Source organism: Vitis riparia, chromosome 3, assembly GCF_004353265.1.
Source record: "Vitis riparia cultivar Riparia Gloire de Montpellier isolate 1030 chromosome 3, EGFV_Vit.rip_1.0, whole genome shotgun sequence".
In the NCBI taxonomy this organism is placed as follows: domain Eukaryota; kingdom Viridiplantae; phylum Streptophyta; class Magnoliopsida; order Vitales; family Vitaceae; genus Vitis; species Vitis riparia.
The window spans coordinates 19,791,382-19,814,964 of record NC_048433.1 but is presented as its reverse complement, the minus strand read 5'-3'; the positions used below and the strand labels follow the sequence as shown (position 1 = coordinate 19,814,964).

At 35.2% G+C, this 23,583-nt stretch overlaps 4 protein-coding genes across 4 annotated transcripts; 3 read left to right on the top strand and 1 right to left on the bottom strand.

Annotated features, from left to right (window-relative positions):
* Nucleotides 1-242: 242 nt before the first annotated feature.
* On the bottom strand, nucleotides 243-1,009 carry LOC117911802 (36.4 kDa proline-rich protein-like). The gene is made up of 2 exons (XM_034826219.1): nucleotides 403-1,009; nucleotides 243-301 (listed from the first exon to the last, which is right to left on the bottom strand). The coding sequence occupies exon 1, from the start codon at nucleotides 1,007-1,009 to the stop codon at nucleotides 404-406; it is 606 nt and encodes a 201-aa protein (XP_034682110.1). The 3' UTR covers nucleotides 243-301; nucleotide 403.
* A 3,638-nt stretch (nucleotides 1,010-4,647) lies between these two features.
* On the top strand, nucleotides 4,648-5,983 carry LOC117911536 (zinc transporter 8-like). The gene is made up of 3 exons (XM_034825944.1): nucleotides 4,648-5,252; nucleotides 5,341-5,490; nucleotides 5,622-5,983. Exons 1-3 carry the CDS (start codon nucleotides 4,671-4,673, stop codon nucleotides 5,925-5,927), a joined length of 1,038 nt encoding a protein of 345 aa, XP_034681835.1. The 5' UTR covers nucleotides 4,648-4,670; the 3' UTR covers nucleotides 5,928-5,983.
* Nucleotides 5,984-7,651: 1,668 nt separating this feature from the next.
* On the top strand, nucleotides 7,652-10,752 carry LOC117910239 (pentatricopeptide repeat-containing protein At3g22150, chloroplastic). Its single transcript, XM_034824324.1, has one exon. The coding sequence runs from the start codon at nucleotides 7,668-7,670 to the stop codon at nucleotides 10,143-10,145; it is 2,478 nt and encodes an 825-aa protein (XP_034680215.1). The 5' UTR covers nucleotides 7,652-7,667; the 3' UTR covers nucleotides 10,146-10,752.
* Nucleotides 10,753-18,778: 8,026 nt separating this feature from the next.
* Nucleotides 18,779-20,511, top strand: LOC117911299 (zinc transporter 8-like). Its single transcript, XM_034825616.1, has 3 exons — nucleotides 18,779-19,462; nucleotides 19,558-19,707; nucleotides 19,976-20,511. Exons 1-3 carry the CDS (start codon nucleotides 18,863-18,865, stop codon nucleotides 20,279-20,281), a joined length of 1,056 nt encoding a protein of 351 aa, XP_034681507.1. The 5' UTR covers nucleotides 18,779-18,862; the 3' UTR covers nucleotides 20,282-20,511.
* Nucleotides 20,512-23,583: the final 3,072 nt, after the last annotated feature.

Genomic DNA, 23,583 nt, shown 5'->3' with positions numbered 1-23,583 from the left:
TGATGATTGAAGCTGTGGCCCAATTGAAAATTCAGATGACTTGTTGATTGATTAAAGTGGAAAACAAAGAACCATCCACTTCAAACGTATAAAATATGTTTAACTGATAACACCACAACGGAAAAACATGCATGAGATGATGCATTTATGCATACATGATACAACAAAAGCTCCTCACAATACTATATCCATTTGACATACGTACAACAGAGAGATTACCAAAACACATAAACACACATTTTCTACGATACTGGCTTTCTTCAACCTCGCTCCTCACCAATTTCCAAACTAATGTCTTCCACTGCAATCATTAACGAGGAAAAGTACTAGTCAACTTCTTTGTATATGGGAAGACATGGGCGAATCATGTGAAATTAATGACAAAATTGAAGGATGGATTACCTTAGGCAGGGCATTGGAATCCTGGAGGTGGAGTCTTGCCACAGTCAACAAGGACTTGAAGAGCAATGGGTATGATGATATTGACATTAAGAAGCTTGGCCTTGATGGTGGTGCAAAGACACAGGGCAGAGTCCGAGTCCACAAGCCCTTGCAGCACCGGACAGCATGTGTCCTTAGCACTACTTCCTATCCCAACGTGCACAAGCCCTCCCAACAAATCCACACATGCACCCAGCTTCAGAGTGTCAATGGGGCATGTCTTTTGTGGCGGGGGCGTCACCTGGGCCGGAGGTGGGTACGGTGCTGGTGGCGGTGGGGGAGGAGGGCATGGCGTCTCAACTGGGGGTGGCTTTGGAATCACTGGTGACTTGACAACCGGAGGCTTAGGCACGTAGGGTGGTTTGACCACCGGAGGCTTGGGTGGCTTAGGTGTATGCGCTGGCTTGACGTATGGAGGATGTTTATCTGGAAGAGGCAGAAGGGGGTGCGTTTTATTGGCTGGTTTAGGAGGAGCTGGGTATGGGGGGTAGGGACGAGCAAGAGAAGTGAGGAGTGTAGCCAAGTTGAGAAGGATGACCAAACAGGTAGCCAGACCAAGCTTCCCCATGACGCAAAACCCAGCAAGTCTCTGTGGATGAAAATCCATGCTACTCACTAGCCTTCTTTATAGTGCATATCAACCGTGCCCCACAAATCACCTTCTTCATAGGAACTACACTTTTTGCTACTTTTTGTTATTTAAGCCTATGTATATGTGTGAAACCCTCTTTTTTAAGGGTTATGCTACGGTACCGAAAAGCACGGAGTCATGGCTGAGAATTAATCAGTTTCATAAACGGCCGAAAAAACGGAGGCATGATACCTCCGGAGGCACTCTAGAATTTTCCTGGGTGGAATAGTCTACATTGACAAACCTCTTGAAAGTCTTGTCCTGCATCCATCCTTGGGATTAAAAAAGGGAAAATTCTAGAGTGCCTCGGAGGTATCATGCCTCCGTTTTTTTCAGCCGTTATAAATCCTTAAGGACGGATGGAGGACAAGACCACCTAATATAAATCCCTAAGATGGATGCAGGACAAGACTTTCAAGAGGTTTGTCTATACAGATAAATCCCTAAGGATGGATGTCAATGTAGACTATTCCACCCATTATAAAGAGTCCAGGCCTATTTTCTCCGCGGTTGATTGGATCAATTGTCATGACCCCTTAAAGGAGCACGCCAAATCACCCCGATGCATCCTACCGACTGTTGAGCACGTGATTGAGCCAAAGGGCCAAAAAAAAAAACCTAATATTTTAAAAAGCGGAAACTAATTTTCTGATTTTCAAATAATTTTTTGATTCTTAAATAATATATAAATTATTATTTTTAATTTTAATAATATATAAATTATATATTTATGATATCAACCAGATGAACCGTGAATAGATAATTATTTTTAAAAGTTAAAAAATAAAAATTATATGCAAACAAAATCCTAAGTATTCGGATATAAACTAAAAGAAATGTTTTAATAATATATTATATAACAAAAAAAAATTGGAAGATGTGTAGACCCCTCTTGTGGACAAAAGGATATTTCTTACCACCTTGGGAGAGCTTGGTCTTTTAGAGGAGATGTTAGCAAATGTCAGCATGTTGGAGTGGGGGACGACCTCAGTGGAGGAAGCAAAGCTGCATGGGACGTGTGGCAAAGATACTACCACCTTGCCATGGTGGTAGTTAGGAATGAAGACTTTTTTGCTAAACGGGGAACAGTAGAGTAACTGGGAGAGAGGGTGAAAACAGGAAGGACTGCAGGTAACAGAGGAGTAGCCGGAGGCTGGAAAAAAAAATATAGCATAGGAAAGGGGAGCTGGGGGGTTATAGGGGAGTGATTTCGAGCGAGTGAGGTGATGGAAGAGAGGTCAGATAAGAGACGTTAAGGGAAGAGAGGATTCAGATTTTAGTCTGGGGGGAGCATTTTCCAATGAGGAGCTGTTAGAGAGGATCCATTAGGGAACTTGAGGGAGAAAAAAGGAGAGTTGTGAGTCTACCGATATTCTTGAGGGGCAAGAAACGAAGAGAAAGGAACAGAGAAAATGGGATTCTGGGCTGAGTGTTCATGAGAGAGGAAAGATAGTTGTGAGCAGAGGAGAGAGCCTTTTTTTTTTTTTAAAAAAAAAAAGGAATTAGATTTGTAGAGGATGAAGAGTAAATGTTTGTGAGAGAAAGGGCGTGAACCAGAGCAGGTGGAGTTCCTAAGTTTTCCTTACTCGCTTTTGGGAGTAGACACATCTAGCTCAAAGCCAAACAAATACTTGCTTGAAAGGAGGATCAAAAGGTAAGTGTGAGCTCTACGTCTCTGTTTTCTTCATTACTTTACCTTGCTCTTAATTGGTTTCTTTGCATTGTTTGGACTGAGTGTGGGCTTAAGGCTATAGTTTTGATCTACTTGTTGATCTTTGAGATGATTGTAGGCTGCTTGTTATTGTTTTATATTTGCTATTCCTTTTGATTTTGCTAAAGGATGATTTCACTCTGTTTTGTCTTTACTACTAAGTGCTCGAAAATCATATTGTGTTCATGTTTGATCTTATCTCCCCTACTTAATCAACCAACTCACTGATAATTCATGCGGTGGAGCTTCGATTGATGTCCTATGCTATTTGTTTTGTTATGTTCTCTTTCTGGAGACATTTCTTTGCTATGGTTTTTCTCTGTTTCTGGTTTTTATTCAAATACATGAGCCACAAGGAAGGAGGTCATGAGCATTATTGAGCCTGGATAGTTTGCCTGGTTTGGATCGGTTGCTGAATTTAAATATACTCTGGAGGTAAACAGTGAAGAGAGAAGGCAGGTAGAGGCCTTGACACGGTTTTGTGAGATGCTTTCCATTGATACTTAGGAGTCACCCAATACATTTTCATTGGATTCCTTCGTGCCAGTGCATGTGGGTTTACTCAATCATGAGAGCAATCCCGATATTATGCTTCTTACGCCCAGGCATTGACCCTTTGATGTGATGTACTGCTTTCTTCATGTGTAGCAGTAGTGCATTTTGGTGCAGTCTCATGCTTCTATGCTAGGTTGCTCACAACTGAGTATATGGACTTGGTTGAACAGTCTTTCCAAGCTCTTAAGAAGATATCTCAGGAACACCTAACTGCCTCCTTGTGAGCTGGGGCACTCATGGTAGTGCTTTCATATCTAGATTTCTTCTTCATGGAGATCCAATGAGTGGCTTTGTCGACTGCTACAAATATGTACAAGAAACTCTCTTCAGATGTAACTGACTTTGTGATGGAAACTCTTACATAATTTTCCAACTGACCAAGAATTTGAAAGGAGTTGTCGTTTTGAGCGGAAAAAATGGGTACTTGAAGATCAAAATAGGAGAGTAAGGGGTAAGAGCAGAGAAAGAGGGAAGGAATATATACAAGTCAAAGAATAGAAATATAAATGATCAAGTACATTTACTCTTCCCGATTTTTTCAAGGGCATTTTTATCTTTCAAATTTCATGTTCTTAGTATCAATTATATCAACTATGTGTGACCTTGGTCCATTATCTACTTTAACTATCCCTAACGCGTATCTGTCCCAAATAATGAAAAACATAAAATATTAAATTACATGGAAAAAATGGTTACTTCATACCACATGGGATAACAAAGACGTTAGATTTCATGAATTGTATCATTCATACAAATTTTTAAGAAAACACCCAATTTATAGTCTAAAAGAGAAAGATTAAAAGATTTTTTATTTTTTTTTATCAAATCCATACATAGAAATGACAAAACAGAAAAAAAAAATCTTCAAAATTGCACATAACAACATTATAGGGTAGATTTTACCAAATCAGGATTAAAGAAAATTTAAATTTCCTTTTCAAGGTTTATTATTTCGACATGTATGTTACCAATTTGTTTTTTCTCGAGTATACCAAATTAGACAACATTAATTAATTTAAGCCTTATGACCTCATTATTTCTTCATCTCATTAATATCAATATTAGAAAATGACTCATTTACCCTCATTACCATATCAATATTCTCCAATATTTTTATACAAACAAAGAAAATTGGGAACACCCATTTAGTAATTTGGAACCATCTTCTCGAAAATGTGTCATCACTATCACCAAGACCCAACCTCTTCTCTTGTTTTTATCTCATCAATTCAAAGTTTTACTCTCTATACGCTCCTCCAAGGCCACAGTCCCTCTTTAACACCATTCATCTTATCCTCATAATCTGTAGGTTTCTGCTCTCTTTATACTGCCATGGACAAGCGTCTAAGGTTACTGTTCATTCTCTTTATCATAAGGCTCCCAACACTGGTTTTAGGGGAGTGTACCTGTGATGAAGAGGATGAAGATCGAGACAGAGATAAAGCTCTTAGATATAAGATAGCCGCCATAGCTTCCATACTGGTTGGTGGCACAATTGGGGTGTGCATACCGATTATAGGGAAGAAGATACCGGCTCTTCAACCCGGAAAGAATGTATTCTTCGTTATAAAGGCGTTTGCAGCGGGAGTGATTCTGGCAACCGGCTTCATTCACGTACTTCCTGATGCTTTTGAGAGCTTAACTTCGCCATGTCTCAGTGAGAACCCCTGGGCCAATTTTCCATTTACCGGCTTTGTGGCCATGCTATCGGCTATCGGGACGCTGATGGTGGATAGTTTATCAACCTCCTACTATACGAGGTCTCATTTGAAGAATGCTCTGCCTGTTCTTGGAGATGAAGAAAAAGTTGGAGAGCATGAAGGTCAAGTTTATGCTCACACACATGCCACTCATGGCCATACTTCTGCTGACGAAGTGGGTTCAGACCTCATCAGGCATCGTGTGATTTCTCAGGTACTTGATGAGAATCCCAAATGGTGTTTGATTTATTTTTTCAAAAACACGGCATCCCAATTGATTTGGTTTTTTTTTAATGACGCAGGTTTTGGAATTGGGAATCGTAGCGCATTCTGTGATTATTGGAATATCGTTAGGAGCATCAGAGAGTCCCCAAACAATAAGGCCTCTGGTGGCTGCTCTCACTTTCCACCAATTTTTCGAAGGCATGGGGCTTGGAAGTTGCATTGTTCAGGTATATTATTTTGAATCCAATATCCTAATTTTTAGCATTTTCTTTTTGCAACCAAAATGCTAAAATCTTGTCTATCAGTTTATATCTAACATTCTCCTGTACACTTCAATTATGGATTGGATTTTGTATAGGCCAAGTTCAAGTCTCGGGCTGCTACGATTATGGGGCTGTTCTTCTCCCTTACAACCCCAATAGGGATAGGTATTGGGATCGGAATATCACAAGTTTATGATGAAAACAGTTCAACAGCCCTCATCACTGAGGGGATTTTCAATGCTGCATCGGCCGGAATCTTGATATATATGGCACTGGTGGATCTTCTAGCCGCAGATTTCATGAACCCCAAGATGCAGACCAATAAAATGCTTCAAGTTATGGCTAATATTTCACTTCTTCTTGGTGCTGGTTGCATGTCCCTTATTGCCAAATGGGCATAAGTTTGCTTATTCAAAAGTAGACTCCATTTATTTCATTATTTGGGATAGTTTTTGACTCGAGGTGTTTGTTTTTTTAGCTTACTTTATGTCTTTGTTTTTCTACTTTTTTATGATTTATTATAAATTTTTTACTGAATAGAAAAAGTTAAAATATTTGATTTTTTTTAAATAGAAAAAGTAACATGCTGATTTTTTTTACATTTTAATGTTTAATAAAAATAAAATATTACAAAAACAAAACAGTTTAATAGTGTTAAAAGTTCTACTTAGAATTAAGTAAAAAAAACAAACATACCTTTAAAAAGAGGGTCAATTTTTTTCTATAATCTTTTCATAGGAAAATTCTTCCTCGATATATATCTCATATGTTTTGATCGGCTTCTGTTTAAACAATGAGAAATTAATATTACATTATCACTCCTATGATACTTAGCAATTTATACTGTATTAATCTTCCATGATTAATAAAAAATGCTCACTCTTCCCAAAAGAATAAATAATTTGTTCTAACCCCACTTGGATGAAATAATTACTTCAAGTTAATTAAGCAAATGAGGTTGATCGAATATTTGGAGGAGATGTTGTTAGCTTATTTAAACTCTATTTGACTTTGCTAAATAGATAATGCAAAACATAAATTTTCTTTTAAAGGTACATACCATGTTAGGATTTTTACCTATTTGACTTTTTTAATTAGGCAAAAATAAATTTCCGAATGATGAATTGAACCTTTCCAAACCTATCATTATAGACAATAGAGCCATGCATCAAAATCAATCTCCTCAATAAAGAAAAATATATAGAAATGCAAAGACCCATCTCTCATCCATTATAAACCACGTATTTTTCTTTGATTTACTATAAACATTTCCTAAAATCATTGATCAAACACACTTTTATATAGATAATAAAAATATAAATAATATACGTAGAATTTTGTTTTGTTCTAATGACCTATATTCAATTCATGCCTTTGATTCAATAAAAAGTAAATGACAGATCAGTTACAAAATCATATCGTAAATATATCGACGATAAGTAAAAATATACCAAAAAGGAAAAGTTACCAAAAATATACCTAAAAGAGAAAATTACTAAACATGAGAATAAATGATGCAAATCAGACTCAACTACTCACATTTACTATTATTGACTATTTTCTATGATGAATTAGGTTTCATACTCCATTCTCTGTCACTAGGGACCTTTTTCTACCAAGGTTGTTGAGCATGAGTAGGTAGGACCCGAAAAGTGATCGTTTTCTATGACTCAAAAGGAAAAATGATCATTTTTAGCTTTGAAGAACATGAGTGGTGTAGCAAGAGTTAAAATTAAGGTTGAGGGGCAAGATACATGTAGCCTAATGGTAAATAGGGGGTGTAAATGAGATCGGTTTGACCAGTATTTGGAAGAAAAATTGACCAAATTGATATCAAAATGAAAGCAATGTGGGGATGTCAAAAGGAAAGAAAAAACAATGAGTTTTGGTCTCAAACCCACTTCAATACGCATCATGTGGCATCATCATGTTTTTGTATAATTTATTATTATGTTGTTGCCCAATTGCTTCTATCTTTAAGAAAAATAAAATAAAACATTTTAATCTTTTATATATAAATAATTACGAAATTTAAAATATTTGTATATTGTATTAGATGGAGGAGTATATAATTATTTAAAGAAATGGATGTAAAATAAGTAGAAGAGGATGTGGATAGAAGCCAGTGGCAGAAGAGAGCGATGGCCTCCGCTGCTTTGCCTCATCCGGTCTCACCACCCTTTCCTCACGCCACCACTGGCACCCCAGCCCATGAACCCACCAGTCTGCCCCCCAAAACTCCTCCTAAACCCCCCACAATCCGCTCAAGGCTCAGTCACCTATGCCGCCAAGGCCACCCCCACCAAGCTCTCCACCTTTTCGACTCGATTCCACGCCCAACCACCGTCCTTTGGAACACCATCATCATCGGCTTCATCTGCAACAACATGCCCATTGATGCTCTCTTGTTCTACGCCCGAATGAGAGCCTCCCCATCTCCCAAATTCGACTCCTACACCTTCTCTTCCACCCTCAAGGCTTGCGCCCAAGCTCGCTCTCTCAAGCTCGGTAAAGCCCTCCACTGCCACGTTCTCCGTTCCCACTTCGGTTCTAGTAGAATTGTTTATAATTCTCTCCTCAATATGTACTCTACTTGTTTGACTGAAGTGCCTTATCTGGGTACTGCTTATGATTTTAACAATTGTGATTTAGTGCGCAGAGTGTTTGACACAATGCGTAAGAGGAATGTGGTTGCTTGGAACACTATGATTTCTTGGTATGTTAAAACAGAAAGACTCATAGAGGCATTCAAGATGTTTAGGACAATGATGAGAATGGGAATTAGGCCGACCCCAGTTAGCTTTGTTAATGTTTTCCCTGCTGTTTGGAGGATGAATGATTATGATAATGCTAATGTTCTATACGGTTTGGTCGTTAAACTGGGTAGTGATTTTGTGGATGATTTTTTTGTTGTGAGTTCAGCTATTTTCATGTATGCCGAGCTTGGTTGTGTTGATTTTGCTAGGGAGATTTTTGACTGTTGTTTAGAGAGGAATACAGAGGTTTGGAACACTATGATTGGCGGGTATGTGCAGAATAATTGCCCCATTGAAGCAATTGATCTTTTTGTTCAAGTTATGGAGTCAGAGCAGTTTGTTCTTGATGATGTAACTTTTCTCTCTGCTTTAACTGCAATTTCACAATTGCAGTGGTTGGATTTGGGCCGACAGCTACATGCATATATACTCAAGAGTTCAACAATATTACAAGTTGTTATACTGAATGCAATCATTGTCATGTACTCAAGGTGCGGTGCTATCGGGACATCGTTCAAGGTTTTCAGTAACATGTTGGAAAGAGATGTTGTTACATGGAATACCATGGTTTCTGCTTTTGTGCAGAATGGGCTGGATGATGAAGGGTTAATGCTTGTGTTTGAGATGCAGAAGCAAGGATTTATGGTTGATTCTGTAACATTAACTGCTTTGCTTTCATTAGCGTCAAACCTTAGAAGCCAGGAAATAGGCAAGCAAGCCCATGCTTACCTCATTCGACATGGAATTCAATTCGAGGGAATGGACGGTTACCTTATAGACATGTATGCAAAATCAGGTTTAATTACTACCGCCCAGCAACTTTTTGAGAAAAACAGTGATTATGATAGAGACGAAGCCACATGGAATGCCATGATTGCTGGTTACACTCAAAATGGGCTGAGTGAAGAGGGTTTTGCTGTATTCAGGAAGATGATAGAGCAAAATGTAAGACCCAATGCTGTGACCTTAGCATCAATTCTCCCAGCCTGCAATCCAATGGGAACTATTGGTTTGGGTAAGCAAATCCATGGCTTTGCCATTCGCTGCTTCCTCAACCAAAATGTCTTTGTGGGAACTGCTCTACTAGACATGTACTCAAAATCAGGTGCAATCACCTATGCAGAAAACGTGTTTGCTGAAACCCTTGAAAAAAATTCAGTCACATACACCACCATGATATTGAGTTATGGTCAACATGGAATGGGTGAGAGAGCTCTCTCTCTCTTTCACGCAATGCTGGGATCTGGTATTAAACCTGATTCTGTTACCTTTGTTGCAATCTTGTCTGCTTGTAGTTATGCTGGGTTGGTAGATGAAGGTCTTAGAATATTTCAGTCAATGGAAAGAGAATATAAAATTCAGCCTTCTTCTGAGCATTACTGTTGTGTTGCAGACATGTTAGGGAGGGTTGGGCGGGTGGTGGAAGCCTACGAATTTGTTAAAGGACTGGAGGAAGAGGGTAATACATTCCGAATTTGGGGATCACTTCTTGGGGCCTGCCGAATTCATGGAGAATTTGAATTGGGTAAAGTTGTTGCCAACAAATTGCTTGAAATGGAGAAAGGAAGCAGTTTGACTGGCTATCATGTTTTGTTGTCAAATATATATGCAGCAGAAGGAAACTGGGACAATGTTGATCGGGTGAGAAAAGAGATGCGGCAAAAAGGTTTGATGAAGGAGGCTGGCTGCAGTTGGGTTGAGGTTGCAGGGCATGTGAACTGCTTTATGTCTAGGGATCATAAGCACCCTCAGTGTGCTGAGATATATCAAATGTTAGAAAAATTGGCTATGGAGATGAAAGATGCAGGTTATAAGCCTTGTCTCAATTTACAAACAGGGGGGATCTCTGCATCTGAGGAGTGAACAGTAACATGTGTCTATAGATTTTAACAGCAACATCCAGATGACATATGGCAGACCAATTACTTCAATAGTCAGCAAACTGGAGACTATTGGCCATAGGGATATGGACTAGTTCATGGGTTTCAAGTACTTGGTTTTGTGTTCTATATTGATACAAATATCATGATTGGTTCGAGTGTAGATTCTTTGTCCATCAAGATATCAAACCTCAGAACTCTGCTGGTTTGCAATATATATCTATAACACATCAGCAGCTTATATGAAGCAGATTGTCACTGGATGCTGCACAAACCATGCCCATCGTCTGTTATGCAATTAAGGCACTTCATTAATGCGAATTTTGGCCTTCAAGTGGACTCAGGAAATGGGCACTGAGCTTGATAGATTGGATAGTGGACTCAAATAAAATGGGCACTTACCTTAATCATTCAGTTAGCTACATAATCCCTTTTTCCTTCACACTGTTCTCCCAATCTGCTTTAAGGTCATAGTTCTGTAACAGGACTTACAATCCCACTTGGATTACCCCAGTTTAAGCAATGGGGTTTTCCTTGCATTTAGTTATATCCGCTGTATTAGAGAACCCTAATTGAATGTCTTTTTTTTCTTTTTTTTCTTTTTAAAAAGCATTTAGAAGAATGTGGATAATTTTCTTTAGAAAGAAGTTGGAACATCAGTACTTAAATGATAGTACTAATACATTACACATAATATAATCTGTACTTAGCATTCAAGTGCATGGTTGAATTTCTTCTATTAAATTTTTATTTATTTATTTATTTTTGAAGTGAAAGTGAGCAAAATTCATAATCATAACAGTTCTAAATTTTTATTTTTTATTTTTTGACCTATATAAAATAAAAAAAAATCAAAACTGTTATGATGCAAATTCTGTTTGTTTTCTGTTGATTTCATAGTGATACAAATTCCCCAGCATATGTTCAAATATGAAGATTGATCATGTTTGCTGTAAAAATGTGGATCAAGTATGGTTGCTACAATATTGAAGATGAATTTGTGGAAATAGTTCAGCTTGTCATCCCCTAAAATTTGAGCCCTTTGTTTTCAAACAAATTCAGATATTTTAATATTTCTAGTATTTTATTTTCAAAGTAACTTTGGAAATTTTCATTTCAAAAGGATTTAGATACCAACATCCTTTTTCAGAACTATTTGATATTCATGCTGGAAAGCTTTATGGAATGCAGAAAATTAGGGCCAAATGCTTTGAAAATGAAGTTTAGTTAATTTGGACTGATTCAAGGGGGAAGAAGGTTTCTATTAAATATCACAAATTAAAAGCCAAGATCATTTTCTATGTGATCTACAATCTGAAATTCATTGAATTGCTTTATTTATTTATTTATTTACTTATTTTTCTCTACGGGTTTACCTTTTAACTTAAAGACATTTTAAGATATGTTAAATAGACCTTATCATGTTCTTCGAATTGAAGAAATAAGAGTTAAGGTATAAGGATGTAAAAATAAGTTCAGCCTAAATTTTAGAACTGATTATGCATTCTCCTAAAGGAGAATTTCAGCTCTAGTTCAACAGGAATAAATGTTATATGGGAATCACAGAACACAGGAGAAACCATGTTTTTTCTTTTAGTGTCCTGGTTCCACTACTAGACCTTCACATGGAAGAAGCAAGGCTACTGGCACTGGGAGCATTATCAGTGTCTTCACTAGATTGATCGTTAAATGAATACATGTGCTCGATAACAGTAGTCTGAATCATCCCTTACAATCAAATCTTGAAAGAATATGTGAAGCAATTGAACCAGGTGTTTCCCTCACTCATCCTTTTTAGTAACGGATGCATGTTTATTTTTAGTCTCCTTCTGCCTATTAGACAACTGCTTCTACTATTCTGTATCTATTAGCTCCAATTGAGATATCATCAAGTTGAGGTAATGGATTTAGGGCCTTCGTTTCCTTTGTGAATAGGAGGTAGGAGATGGCATTGCATCAGAACAACATTTGATACTTTGAAGGCAAACTGGTATGAACCAAACTTCATTTTTTTTATTTTTTTTTTCACAGGTCCTGATTTTGATCCTTTCCTGTAACATCCATGTAATCAATTTTGAAGCAGCATTTAATCGACTTTCTCAGCAGAAATTTAGTTAAGATAGTCCCACACTCTTCATACCTAGGAATTTTAATGCTACTTCAGTACCTGAAATAACATAAATCAAGCAGCATCTCTACCTAGTTTACATCTTCACACCTAACTGCCCAATCTGTTTTCCATCACACATCACGCAGATAAGTTGATACTGCATATTTGTCTACCCTCTTCACAGTATTTTATGTTATGCATCCGAAATCCAAACCATCACAAACATAATGAACTGTCTCATAGATAGCATTATAGCTGCAGTATAATGTAAGCTTAACCAGTGACAGACATCTCTGTTTCAATAGAGCAGTGGTGCCATGCAAAGTGGTAAACTGCAACCAAAATAAATTCAGAAGAGAAGGCAAACTTGGGCTTCCCCCTTGAACTCCTTGGGCTGACATATGATCAATTTGGTTCAGTGCTTGGTGGTCATTCCCATCCCAAAGGAACTATGTTGGTTAGGAGGGCTTGTCTCATACTAATTCATCATCCTTATGGTCTTGTCATATTTGACATCAGTAGAAAAACCTCTGTTATTTGGCCACATCTTTGTTGGAGAAAGTCACTCTGGGTTGTCATGGCATGAGAATGGAAGATATTCTTTATATTCTTGACCATTGATATACAATATTAAAACTTGCATGTCAACTAGTTCCTAAAGTACAGATAAAAAAACACTTATAATATTACCTTCAGAAAGGGCTTGGAGGTGATTTTGAGAATAGGTTGTGAAAAGGACAGGTCTAGGTTTTCAAGTAATATGAGTGGACTGGGAGACTTTTTAATATCCTCTTCATAGTGGATGGGAATACTCTACATTCACAAACCTCTTGAAAGTCTTGTCCTGCCTCCATCTTTGGGGATTAAAAAAGAGGGTTTCACATAGGCTTAAATAACAAAAAGTAGCAAAAATGAAATGTAGTTCCTATGGCTGAACAAGGCAGCTGATTTCAAATCTTGGAAAGAAGATAGTCAACTTTAAGCTCTTTTAGTTCTTTATAACTAGTTTCTCTTTTTTTTCCTTCTGCTTTTTTGTAGTAGTTTGCAAAAATATCCTGAGAATTTCTGGAGAGTTTTGGAAGAGCAGAGGCTAGAGATTTATTACTATAAGAGGGTTGGATAGGAATATTTTCAATGGTAGAGTTAGGCTTTTATGGCTGTTCTGTTTCAGTTTTGAAAGCATGGGAAACAAGGCATGTTGTTTTGTAGCTTGAATTACCCAGTTATGAGGGTTGGTAGGCCAAGTGAATGAAACAAGTATTTCAGAAAAGTCAGCATGTTCTGCATACAATGTTTGGCCTGTTCATGACTTTGTGCATTGTTTTTTTTGTGCATTTATTTCAATGTTTTGTGGTCCACTGGTTGCCCAGTTTTAGGTCAGAAATGACCAGTCAAGTCTTTGAGATTTTTCCCGTAAAGCAAAGCAATATGATTGTGCAGGACTCTCAAGCCTTGGAAATTTTTGAATCACTACAGCCGCATGGATTCCTTACATACATTGATAAGGGCCCATTTGGGAATGATCATGGTCAGAGTGCTTTTAGTCCTAACACTTCCATTATCACTTTTGAATAGGCTTAAAGCATCTGCAGTATTTAGGATACGAATATTAAACTCACTGTTAACAAAATTTACCAGAAAGCCTCTTGATTCCCCATATATGTTAGGAGAAATATGTGACCCAATCTAGACTGAAACAAAGTTTAATTCAACTCCGCACCACAATAGAGATAAGACCAAGCCAAAGATGTAGCCTAGATTAGTAATATAAATATCAGGGAAGCCTAGACCATAAGGCACGTGCTCTTTGCAAGCTTTTGCTCTTCCTCAACTAAAGCATCAGCCTCATGGACCCTAATTTACTCTTTTCTGCCAGGATTTACTCCTCTGCCGACTAAAAACCACCAGTAGCGCTTCTGAGAGTACTTTTAGTTGAAATGTTTCCTTTGAAAAAGTTTTTAGAAGAATCATATATTAAGGATTTCTTTAGAAAACATTATAAATGATTTTTTAATTTGTCAAAATGTTTTTAAAAAGTACTATCAAATGGACTCTCAGATGCATTTTGTAGGAGAGACCACTATCAAAGTTGAAGACGCCCAAATAGTTGCAGGAGCCCTATGATTTCAACGGACCTTAGGGGACTGGTGGTACTTGTCATTGAGATTATTAATTGTAATAGTTACTTGACTTCTATTTCAATACATAATCAAAAGCTCAGAGGACCATTAGGCATATCCAACAGCCATTTAGACTTTGTTTTCCTTTTTATTTGACATTTGGGCTTATTTTATTGAATGATTTGGCAGTGCTGATATGCATAAAAAAAAATCTCCTCTGAATTAAAAAGAATCAAAGGTGCAGGTTTAGCATGCGACTCTATCTTATTGTATATTTGGTTTGCTGCCATGCCTTGCTGCTTATAATGTAACCAACTGTTCTTTTTTATTTTTGTCTCTGAAGTCTGAATCTATGTCCCACCACTTTGATTAACACACATGGGTTGACTCTTTAATTTGGTGCTTGGAAGAATTTCTAAAAGACAGTAGGATGGTTGGATAGGTTTTAGCAGACGGTGCATTTGTCTTCCCACTCTCTCAGGAAAGATATTTTTGATTATTCAATTTTTAAGATTGACTAATTATAAGGGGTGCAAAGCAACACTAGGGATTGCTTTTCCTGTGTTATTTTCCTTTTTAGCTCAAGAAGTTTGTTCTTGGTCAACAATTTTATGATTGAGGCTATGTGAAACACGTTAGGGTACATTTGATTCCAAAAAACAATTTTTCTTTACATTCATTTCCCTTATACTAATTTTCAAGAATCATGTATATCGTGATAAATTCTTTTTTTTTCTTCTTCATCTTCTTTTGTTCCATTCTTTATTCTTGCGGCGTTTGAACGGTATTTTTAGTATTCAAATTTTCATCATAATGTTAATTCTTATTTCTATTCCCACATACTTAAACAGATTCTCATCATCGTATTCTCTATTTTTATGACATTAAGAATTACTTACCAAAAAATTATTCAGAAATCACTTTAAATAACTTCTAAGATTAAAAACTTGTTGGACACTTGTCATAAAAATCATTTCCAGCACCTTCACAATCACTCCCAAACCACCTCTTAATATGATTTAAGAAGGGAAAAGTTGTTGGTTTAAGGATGAATTCATCATGATTAGTGGTTGTGAGATGTGAGCATGGCACATTGACAATCATGCATAGAAGGAAAAGAGAAGAAAGAAGGGTTTATTTTTCTTACTCTGTGTGCCCTGTGTCCATGTGATGTGAATGAGGGTTGACTTCATTATGGTGCCTTCCCATTAAACCTTAGAAAAGTCAAAACTTGCAGCAGCAAATATGGACGGATACCTTGGAATTTTCAAGTTTCTTGGTTTGAGAGTAATTCCAATAAGTGTTTATAATTTTTTTAATATTTAAAAAATAACAAATTTATAAATATTAAAAATATTATAAATACTTTTTAAAATTACTTTAAAACACTTTTAATATAGTGTTATTATCTAATTTATATACTTCCTCTTAAAAATAAAACACCACATGCAATATACCATTTTATCATCTTATGTGACAAGAATAGATAATAATCAAAAGGTTAATAAAAATATCAAAATGTTATCAAAGCTTATAGATAGTTAAAAAATAATTAAGAATAATTTAAAAATATTTTAAAAGCGGAAAAATTTGGAAAAAAAAAAAAAACGATGAGTATTGCGAACCAATGTTTCAATTGCTAAAAAAAGTATAGTTTCAAGGGACCTTAAGGATGTTCGAAATTTAAAAAAAAAAACGATTGGTATTTTATACTTTCCACATTCTAAACAAAGCATAACAAGGGTAAGCGGTGTAATATTGGATTCCAAAAAGAAGGACAAATCTTTAAAAAATAAAAATAAATAAAAATGTTGATTAAACTGTTAAGCATAACATGAAACCATGGGTATAAAAAGCAAAGCATAAGATGAAGAGCCAATGGATGCCCCTACCGGCGAACAAAATCTGAACCCGAATCAGTCAGATGGTCAGTCACTCTCCCAACTACCTATTTCGATGTTTGAAATTTGAATATAAATTAAATTTATTCTGATGGTAGGCTTCAACCACTCACCAAATATTCTTATAACTATCATTAATAAAAACACAATTGCCCTTCAGTCTTTTCCCAAGTCCCACACCAACGTATCTAACTTAATACTTTATACAAAGAGTTTACAACAATAGATCTTAATATCGTATTGGATTTTAAATCCGACTTAAGTGACTGAATCAGGATATAAATAACTAAAATTAGGATTACATATACAAATATAAAATCATAAAACATTGGATATAAAATATTGAGAGTACCTTTTCAATATGGTAGCAAAGAGCTTATAAAAAAAGGGTTAATATAATAATAATTTTTTTCTTATAATTTTATTTTAATTTATATTTAAAAAATCATTTTATATTTAGTCATGCTTTAATTTGTGCATTAAAAAAAATATTATTTTGATTTGCTTAAATAAAAAAAATAAAAAATTAAGGACTTAATGAATTTCCAAAATGAATTGAGCTCTCTATTATTATATATAAACTCATACATTTTATATGTAAAAATATTTTAATTAAACATAGTTTTTGAGAACCGTATGTAAAAAGCAATTTTTTCTAGAAAAATTTTGAAATATTAAAAAAAAATATATGAAGAATAATTTAAAAACTCTTGTGTTGTAAATAAGCAAATAATACCTTTACAAAGAATTAACTTAAAAATCTTTTGATTTTGTTGGCAAACTTTAGATCCTATTTGACAATTATTTTTAAAAGTAATTTTCTATTTTTTAAAAAAATTGAAAAAATATGTTTGGCAAAAAAAATCATGTTCTGCTTTATCTTCTTAAAAACATAAAATAAAGTGTTTTTAAAAATATATTTTTAGTTATTTTTTTGGATTATTTTTTAAAACATAATTATATAAATAGGTAGAATGATTAAAAATAAAATATTAGATATAAAAATTATTTTTAAAATATGTTAAATACATTTAAAGTTTTTAAATAGATTTTTATTTTATAAAATATTATAAACTAATTTTTAAAAATTATTCCAAAAAATCATTCTTAAAAATTATTTTCAAAAATAATTATCAAATAGAATCTTATGAAGTTGACATAAAGAGTTGTATTATACTTATATTTTTATTGAGATTACATATAAAATATAAAGTAATAAAATTTTAGAATAGAAAATGATGAAGTGGATGGAATGAAGGGGAAGAGAGTAGTGATCCTTGCTCCACCTCTTTTTGGAAAATATACCTTTTGATTTGGAATGAAAAGGAGGGCGCACCCTGAATTGTGATCACACAACCACAAAAGCCTTCAAGAGTTGGCAGCGGGCACGAATTAAAAAGCTCTGGTGGTAAATAGATGAGACAAAATATGAAGAATCGGGTCAAGTCAAAACCCACTCACCTTAACCACACGGACCATATCTATCCCTTCCTCCCTCCCCCTCCTTTTAGAATTCAACATTGTCGTGCTCTGTGGAATCTCTGGCCCTGTCCCCATGGGTCCATGTTTCAGAAAACTTTTCACATGCAACCCCACTTCAATTCAAACCTTATCTCGTTCATCTTTGCCCCATGTTTCTCCCGTAGGAATCACAACGGGTGGTGGGCTCGGGACGGGTCAAGGGCCAATCCTTTCAATCTGTGTAGGAGAATTTCTCATTCGGGCCTCCCTAATTTATCCCATTGTGTACCATTAACCAATTTGTTCCTCCCTCGTCTCTAAATATCTTGCCCCTTAACCAATTTAAAACAAGAGAATTATGAAGACAATGACACCCACAAACACAAAGGTTATAGCACATCAAATAACAAAAATGATTTGATGGGCACTCATTATTAATTACATTTGTTAGATTTGTTTAAATTTTTATCAAATATATACACAAATAACAAAACAAGCAAAAAAAAAAAAAAAAAAATCTTAAAAATTATACATGTCAACGATATGGATAGATTTTACCAAATCAAGATAAAAAAAAACAAAGAAATTTAAATTTCTTTGTGTCGACATGCCACTTTATTTTTTCCTTAAACATTAATTAATTTAAGTCTATTGACCTCATCATTCCCTCGCCTCATTAATATCAATATTAGAAAATGACCATTTTACCCCAACCTGACCATCACCACTCTCCACGTTTATAGAAAGAAATGAAAGGAAGAAACGACCCATCTCAAATGAGCACATTATTTCCTCATCTCATTAGTCAAAATATTATCAAATGAGTAATCCACCCCCTAAAGCCCACGGTAGCATTAAAAAAAATGACTAATTTGCCCTCATGGGGATTCCATTATTTAGGTAGACAAAGAAAATCGGAGAACACCCATTTAGTAATTTTAACCATCTTCTTGAAAAAGTGTCATCACCGAAGACCTTACTCTTCTTGTTATAATCTCATCAATCAAAGCCCCGCTCTATATATTTCCGCCGATACCGCACTCCATCTTTCACCCCATTTTCTCTTCTCCTCCTCATAATCAGTAGTTTTCTGCTCTGTTTCATTGCCATGGACAAGCTTCTGAGGTTACTGTTCATCCTCTTTCTCATAACTCTTCCAACACTGGTTTTAGGAGACTGTACATGTGACAAAGACGATGGAGATCGAGACAAAAATAAAGCTCTTAGATATAAGATAGCAGCTATAGTTGCCATACTGGCTGGTGGTGCAATTGGGGTGTGTATACCGATTCTAGGGAAGACGATACCGGCTCTTCACCCTGAAAAGAATGTATTCTTTATTATAAAGGCGTTTGCAGCCGGAGTGATTCTGGCGACGGGGTTCATTCACGTACTTCCTGATGCTTTTGAGAACTTAACCTCGCCCTGTCTCAATGAGAACCCTTGGGGGAATTTTCCATTTACTGGCTTTGTGGCGATGGTATCGGCCATTGGGACACTGATGGTGGATGCTTGTGCAACCTCTTACTATAGTAGGTCTCACTTCAAGAATTCTCAGCAAGCTGTGGGAGATGAAGAGAAGGTTGGAGAGCATGAAGGTCATGTTCATGTTCACACACATGCCACTCATGGCCATGCTCACGGATCTGTATCTTCTGCTGAGGAAATGGGTTCTGCAGAACTCATCAGACATCGTGTGATTTCTCAGGTATTTGATGATGAAAATCCCAAATGGGATTTGATTTATTTGGTCAAAAACACGCCAATTAATTTGCTTGATTTGGTGTTTTTGGAATGATTCAGGTTTTGGAATTGGGAATTGTGGTGCATTCTGTAATCATTGGAATATCATTAGGAGCGTCTGAGAGTCCAAAAACAATAAAGCCTCTGGTGGCTGCTCTCACCTTCCACCAATTTTTTGAAGGCATGGGCCTTGGAGGTTGCATTGTTCAGGTATATAGCTTCAAACTCAATATATATATATCCTAATTTCGGTATTTTCTTTTTCGGATTTTTTGCAAACAGAATGCTAAAATCTTCTCCAGCTTTGGCCATAGTCATATCAAAAGCCCTTTTTGTTGAACAAAGTTCTCTCTGCTTTCATGTTTTTGTGTTGTCATGATTTTGAAAAAAAGAGTGTCTTTTTGTTCTTTAGGCCTTCTAGACCCTTATGCCACCTCTTGAGGTTTGACTCGTTCAATGGGGGATTTTGTATGTATAGGCCAAGTTTAAGGTTCGGGCTGCTGCAATTATGGCGCTGTTCTTCTCCCTTACAACCCCAGTTGGGATAGCGATTGGGATCGGGATATCGAATGTTTATGACGAAAACAGTTCAACAGCACTCATAGTTGAAGGGATTTTCAATGCTGCATCGGCCGGAATCTTGATATATATGGCGCTGGTGGATCTTCTAGCAGCGGATTTCATGAACCCAAGGATGCAGGGTAATGGAAGGCTTCAAGTTGGGGCCAATATTTCACTTCTCGTTGGGGCTGGTTGCATGTCCCTCCTGGCCAAATGGGCTTAAACCTCACCTCTACAATGGTAAAATATAAAATTTGAGTAGAGCAATATTTTCTTGTGATATATCACCATGTAAAATATGATTTTTTTTGTTTTTTTTGAGTAATTTCTTAGCAACTTCAAGCGTCTCTATCTTTAATTTTATGTGGACATTATGGGTTGGGATTTCCCAATTTAGGCCCACACTTGTTTTGACAATAATAAAGTTCCTTTTCGAAGTGTTTGTTATGTGGACATGATTATCATCATTGTCATTTTTTTATTTCTCATTGAATTTTAAGTCACCTCTATTAAAATTTAGCATATATATATAAACATATAAAAACTTGAAGCAAGCCAAATCTTTCATTTGTCACACCTATAGACTCCCAATCTATAATCCCATGTAAGAGATTGAATAAGACGTAATCATAAATCACAAAGAGGAATATTTTGAGAAGATGCTCTCTAAGCCAATTAAAATTGTCTTCAAATTGCTGAGTAAACTTAATAAAAATACCCATCCCAATCACACTTAATTTTTTTTTTATGCATATAACCTATTTGATTATATAAAAAGAAAATACCCATCTCAGGGATTATAACATTCATACTTCACTAATGCATATCTCATTTCAATATTATGACCTATATCAAAACATTTGAGATGTAACATTAAATTGAGTATTATTGCTATGAAAATAGTCTCTTTCTTATAAAACATATTATAAATACTCAAAATAATTAAGGGTATTTATGTCATAAATGAGTTACTCTTCAAAGGTAGAAGTTACCGTTCGAGCCCCATCAATCCCAACGGATCCAATAAATACATTAATTTATCTATCCATTTTTGTAAAAAGAGTAACAATGAGCAGATTTTCACTCCTAAGGGGGATCTTTATTCTTATTTAGATTTTATATCTTTTTTTTTTTTCTTGAATTTATCATCAAACAAATATGAGAATTTCCATTACTTTAACTAGTATCAATTGATGGGAGAGAGACGTATATGCATTCATACAATTATTGGTAGTACTTCAGGTATCCAAGCATGTTGAGTCTGACTTTTTTATTACTTATGATCCATGTAAAGGAATAGATTACTATATGGTTCTCAAGAAAGAGGATAAATTCACAAATATACGAATTATTTTGTGCCTTTTACTCAATTAATTCTAATATATTCCCTTGTGTGATGTGTAGTAAGACAACCGAAAACAATCCTTTTCGGCGACGACCTTGACCCAAATGCGCCCAAACAATTATGGGCCCGGATTGGAACAGCAGGCCCAGCGTGGGACTTTACCTGGCTACCTTAAGTTTACTGTAGGGGATGGGGGTTGTCTCATGTCTGTTTCATTCAATGAATATGGGCAACCCAGGCAGCTTCCAGGCATAATGCTTTCTCTTTTCATCCGTCTATTGGGAGATAACATCCGTTGCTTTCTGTGGAAAATTCATATGCTCTGCTTTCAATATGGAATCTTCTTTCTAAAGGTCATCGCAAACCCACCAAAGATGGCAACACCATGAGGGAGAGGGAAGGGGGCACGAAATTCCAAATTTCACATTGTAGCTTATCTTGTTCCACTTGGCAAATACCTGTGAAGCCCGACTCCTCACTTTGGCAACTACTTTACTTCCTTATTTAAAAATATTTCTCGTATTTGATAAATTTTGAAAAGTGAAAGTGTTTCCATTTGAAGCTACGATGAAAATTTCCGGACATTTTGATGAAATCTTGTCGACACCATGTCAAAACCGATGCCAAAGCCGATTACGCGTGGATTGGGTGCGAAAATCATAGATTTTTTTTATATTTATTTTAAATTTATATTACCTTTCTATTTAATTTATGCCTTTACCTTTAAATTATTTTCCATATTTATCACATTAATCCTATTTAAAAAAATTACAAGAATGTCCATCGATTCCCCTTTTTTATATATTCATCCTTTTCGTCTTATTTAATTTTTAATATTTTATTTGAATAAAAAAAAAGCTAATGAAGTTGTAATATTTTATAAGATGTTAATTTAACTTTTAATAATTTTAGTTATTAGAATAAAATAATGTCAATACAAGTATTTTGACTAACACCCAAAACTTGTCACCACAAATTTTTAATGGAATTTTTAGAAAATAAATTTAAAATAAAATATTTTATATAAAATATGCTAGATGAAATTTTAAAATGATTTAATTTTTATTTATGTAAAATATCATCACACAGTTTTTTTTTTTTTTTTTAAGCATTTTTTTTCAGTAATTTCTTAGCAACTTCAAGCGTCTCTATCTTTAATTTTATGTGGACGTTATGGGTTTGGGCTTGAGTTCATGATGTGGGCTTTGTTACATTCAATGGATTAGATGGTTGCTTGAGCACGACGACAAGAGGTGAGGGATCCGTGGCAGCGAGAAAGGGAACCAAAATTTTATTTAGCAACAAGGGCACGACTGAATTTTTGGGTAAGAATCCTAGGGAGAGGCTAAGGGTACGTTTAGCAACTGTTTTCAAGGACTATTTTTTTTTTTTTTTTTTTTTTTAGGAAAAAAGAAAAAGAAAACAAGTTTCGAACTTAGAAATTATTTTCTGTTTTCTTAAGAAAAAAAAAATGGGGTGTTTTTGAAGAATATCTTTTAATTATTTTCACTTTTTTTTATATAATTATTTTAAAAAATAACTATATAAAGATGTAGAATAATTAAAAATAAAGCATTAGATAGAACAATTGTTTTTAAAATATATTCAAAAATATTAAAAATAAGTTAAAAACATTTCAAGTTTTTAAATAGAATTTTATTCTATAAAACATTATAAAACTATTTTTAAAAATTATTTTTTGGAACTACTTTTTAAAATAGTTACAGCCTAAAATTTTTTTTGGAAGAAAGGTGGGGATTCGAGTGAAGACAAATGACGACACTGAGAATGCCATTTTTTTTTTTTTTTGGTATGGTCTCCTCTTATCCTTTTTTATTTTTGTACTTTATCTTGACTAATTAGATACATGTGGTATGTGCATGTCGATTTTTATGGATGAGATTTAAGCTAATAACATTGTTGAGAATATTCGTGGGAATCCGTTTTTTCTTTGATTTACTTGACTAATTGTTAGGATTATTTTTCAATGAAATCATCATTTACCTATTCTCACTTCTTACTCGATATTCTAACCAAATTTGTACTGATTTTGGTTCAAAAAAGTAAGCTAATTTTCCTTTGAAATCTGGAGTATATTTTGGTAAGAATTTGGGCTAACCTGTCTCTGAAAATCTGGGCTGAATTTGGTCAAATGTAGGCTGACTTGTCTTTAAAAACTC

Bases quoted from the DNA above. Each gene is read 5' to 3' on its own strand.
- LOC117911802 (XM_034826219.1), bottom strand. From the start codon at position 1,009: ATGGGGAAGCTTGGTCTGGCTACCTGTTTGGTCATCCTTCTCAACTTG.
- LOC117911536 (XM_034825944.1), top strand. From the start codon at position 4,671: ATGGACAAGCGTCTAAGGTTACTGTTCATTCTCTTTATCATAAGGCTC. The intron at 5,253-5,340 runs GTACTTGATGAG...TTAATGACGCAG, and splicing joins GGCATCGTGTGATTTCTCAG to GTTTTGGAATTGGGAATCGT. The intron at 5,491-5,621 runs GTATATTATTTT...GATTTTGTATAG, and splicing joins TTGGAAGTTGCATTGTTCAG to GCCAAGTTCAAGTCTCGGGC.
- LOC117910239 (XM_034824324.1), top strand. From the start codon at position 7,668: ATGGCCTCCGCTGCTTTGCCTCATCCGGTCTCACCACCCTTTCCTCAC.
- LOC117911299 (XM_034825616.1), top strand. From the start codon at position 18,863: ATGGACAAGCTTCTGAGGTTACTGTTCATCCTCTTTCTCATAACTCTT. The intron at 19,463-19,557 runs GTATTTGATGAT...GGAATGATTCAG, and splicing joins GACATCGTGTGATTTCTCAG to GTTTTGGAATTGGGAATTGT. The intron at 19,708-19,975 runs GTATATAGCTTC...TTGTATGTATAG, and splicing joins TTGGAGGTTGCATTGTTCAG to GCCAAGTTTAAGGTTCGGGC.